General features: G+C 61.2%; 1 protein-coding gene across 1 annotated transcript in view; it reads left to right on the top strand.

Annotated features, from left to right (window-relative positions):
- SLC38A10 (solute carrier family 38, member 10) overlaps positions 1–2,638 on the top strand; it is a gene marked incomplete at its 3' end in the record, with an annotated part of 25,465 nt that overhangs the window by 12,899 nt on the left and 9,928 nt on the right. The window contains exons 9-10 of the mRNA XM_014528390.1: positions 135–246; positions 750–856. Of these exons, the coding sequence (XP_014383876.1) occupies positions 135–246; positions 750–856 (219 nt within the window). The remainder of the gene's footprint in view (positions 1–134; positions 247–749; positions 857–2,638) is intronic.

The raw sequence follows: 2,638 nt of genomic DNA, 5'->3' as shown, positions 1-2,638 counted from the left end.
TTGCGGGTTCACGTCACAGCTGCTCGGCCGCAGCGGTGGGGCCTCCGTGCCGGCCAGGCCCTGAGTGCTCGCCCCCAGGGTGGCCGTGGGAAAACCGCACCTCCAAACCTTTTCCTGTGTTTCCTCCCTCGCAGCAAAAAGACGGGACCTTCGCCGCTGGAGGCTATATGCCGCCCCTACGGTTCAAAGCGCTCACCCTCTCTGTCGTGTTTGGGACCATGGTTGGTGGGATCATGATCCCCAACGGTAAGTGGAGGGCCGCTCTGGGCCCCCCTCCACCACACGATCCTGTCCTGTCCTCATCCTGCCGTTACCCACGGGCACTCGGTGGCCACTGCGTCTCAGGGTCTTCTGCTCCGTGTCGGGGTCCCCCATTTGTGTCTTGAAAGCAGCTCCTCCCTGTCGCCCCGATTCAGGTGGTGCCTCCCCAGGGGGAGGGAGGCCCTGAGCGGGGCCTCTGCGTCAGGCGCCCGCCCCCTGCGGATGGGCAAGCGAGTGTCACCAGAACCCGAGGGACGGAGTGTGTTAGGGAGGAAACAGGGTGCAGAGCAGGGAGCCCGCCTGAGACGTGACCGTGGGCAGAGCAGCCACACTGCCCGCATGGTCCCGAGTGGCCTGTGGGCACCAAGGGCGAGGCCTGGCTAGGCCCCCGTGCCAGGCTGTCGGGGGCGCCGTGTGGGCTGGAAGCTCCCGTTCCGTCCCTCCAGGAGCCCGTTGTCACCCGTCCCGTCCTGTCCCTCTGTCCCCAGTGGAGACGATCCTGGGCCTCACGGGCGCCACCATGGGGAGCCTCATCTGCTTCATCTGCCCAGCACTCATCTACAGGAAGGTGCACAGGAACTCGCTCTTCTCCCAGGTGAGCGCCCTGAGCTGCCGCGGGGGGGGGAGGAGGGGCTCCGGTGGCCTGGGTGCCAGGGTGGGGGGCCACCCCGAGCACGGCAGGTGTGGGGGACACACACTGAGGCTCAGCCCTTGGTCGTCGGCAGCGACTCTGTGGCCAGCGAGGTCCCCGGGGTGCTCCCTGCTGAGTGTCTGCACCTGCTGCACGCGGGTTGGGTCAGGCTGCGCTGCGACGTTCAGAGCTTCCCTGTTCTTCCCACCTTGTTCATCCTCCTGGGGGAGGAATGTCTTCCCCCTGTGGCTGTAGACGGCTTCTCCCAGTCCTGCCTCTTATCTGCAGCTGTGTATTGAGGGACGGACAGGAAGGTGGTTATATCTTGTTAAAGGGACCCTTTTTCTCGGGGGGCCTTTTCTATGGAAACGCTTCTCTCGTGGGAGGCGGGGCCTTGCCTGGTACCGTGTAGCGGCCCCGCTCGGCGTGGTCTTTCTGGCACAGCGTGCTTTTCTCCACCTATTCCTCTTGGTCTGTCTCTCCCTTTAAGGTGCGTCTCTTAGAACAGCAGACGGTTGGCTTTTGTCTTGTTTTGTTTTATCCGGTCTGTTAGTTGGCGTATTTAGACTACTTACAGTTGATGTAATTACTGATTTTGGGGGCATTAAAGCTTCCGTCTTACTCTTTGTTTTTCATTTGTCCCATCTGTTCTTATTTGTTTTTTTCTCTTTGCTATCTTTTGGATAAATCAAGCATTTTAAGTATTTGGTTTTTTTTAATCCTCACCTGAGGATATTTTTCCATTGATTTTTTAGAGCGAGTGGAAGGGAGGGGGAGAGACAGAGAGAGAGAAACATCGATGTGAGAGAGACACATTGATTGGTTGCCTCCCACATGTACCCCCACCTGGGGCCGGGGATGAGCCTGCAACCAAGCTACGTGCCCTTGACCGGAGTTGAACCCGGGACCCTCCAGTCCACGGGCTGATGCTCTACCCGCTGAGCCACCCTGGCCAGGGCCCCAGTGTCTCCCTTACTGGCCTGCTGGCTGGTGTGTCCACGCCGCACTCCCGTCTACGAGGCTGTTTGGTGCGAAGCCTTGGCCCATTAGAGTTGTTGGCAAGTGAGTTGTTTACTTCTTCCCGGACAAGGCCAGGACCCCGGGCCATCCTGACGCCATGTTCCTGCCTCTGGCCTTGGGTGCTGTTGTTGTGTGTTTTAGTTTTACATAGACTTTAAGCTCCTCCAGACGTTATGGTTCCAGGTTGTCAATATTTACTCGCGATCCTTGCGGTTTCCTGGTTTCCCATCCTCGGCCCTGCCTCCCGGGCCTGGTGGTGTGTGGACGGGGCCCTAAGAACCGCGGGGTGGGAGGGTCTCTCCCGCGGCGGACAGGAGGCGCTGCTGGTGCTTTGGTGCAGTTGGGGGTGGATTTGGAGTCAATGTCTGTAAACCCTCCCCGACCTGGCGTGGCCTCGGGACGCCCGGGGCAGGGACGGTGCCTCCGCCTCGCAGGCTCCTGTCCGAGTGCGCCCGCGCCGCGGCTGTGACTCCGGGCCGGGCCTGGTGGTGGTTTGTAGGCTGGAGGCTCAGCCTTTCCAGTGTTAACTCATCTCGGGTCCATCCCTGGCCCTGGCCCGTGGGGCGAGCCTCTTCCTCCTGACCCGGAGGGACAGTGTCTAGTGTTTGCCGGTTGAGCCTGACGCCAGCTTCCGGCTCGTTGCACTGACGGGTGTGCGTCCTCGCACGCCTGCACGCGCTGCTGCGGCAAGCGAGCCGCACTGACCTCCCTCTGCCCATCCGTGCA

The sequence above is a fragment of the Myotis brandtii genome, unplaced genomic scaffold, assembly GCF_000412655.1.
Source record: "Myotis brandtii unplaced genomic scaffold, ASM41265v1 scaffold632, whole genome shotgun sequence".
NCBI classification, from domain to species: domain Eukaryota; kingdom Metazoa; phylum Chordata; class Mammalia; order Chiroptera; family Vespertilionidae; genus Myotis; species Myotis brandtii.
This window is presented reverse-complemented; position numbering and strand designations above follow the sequence as displayed.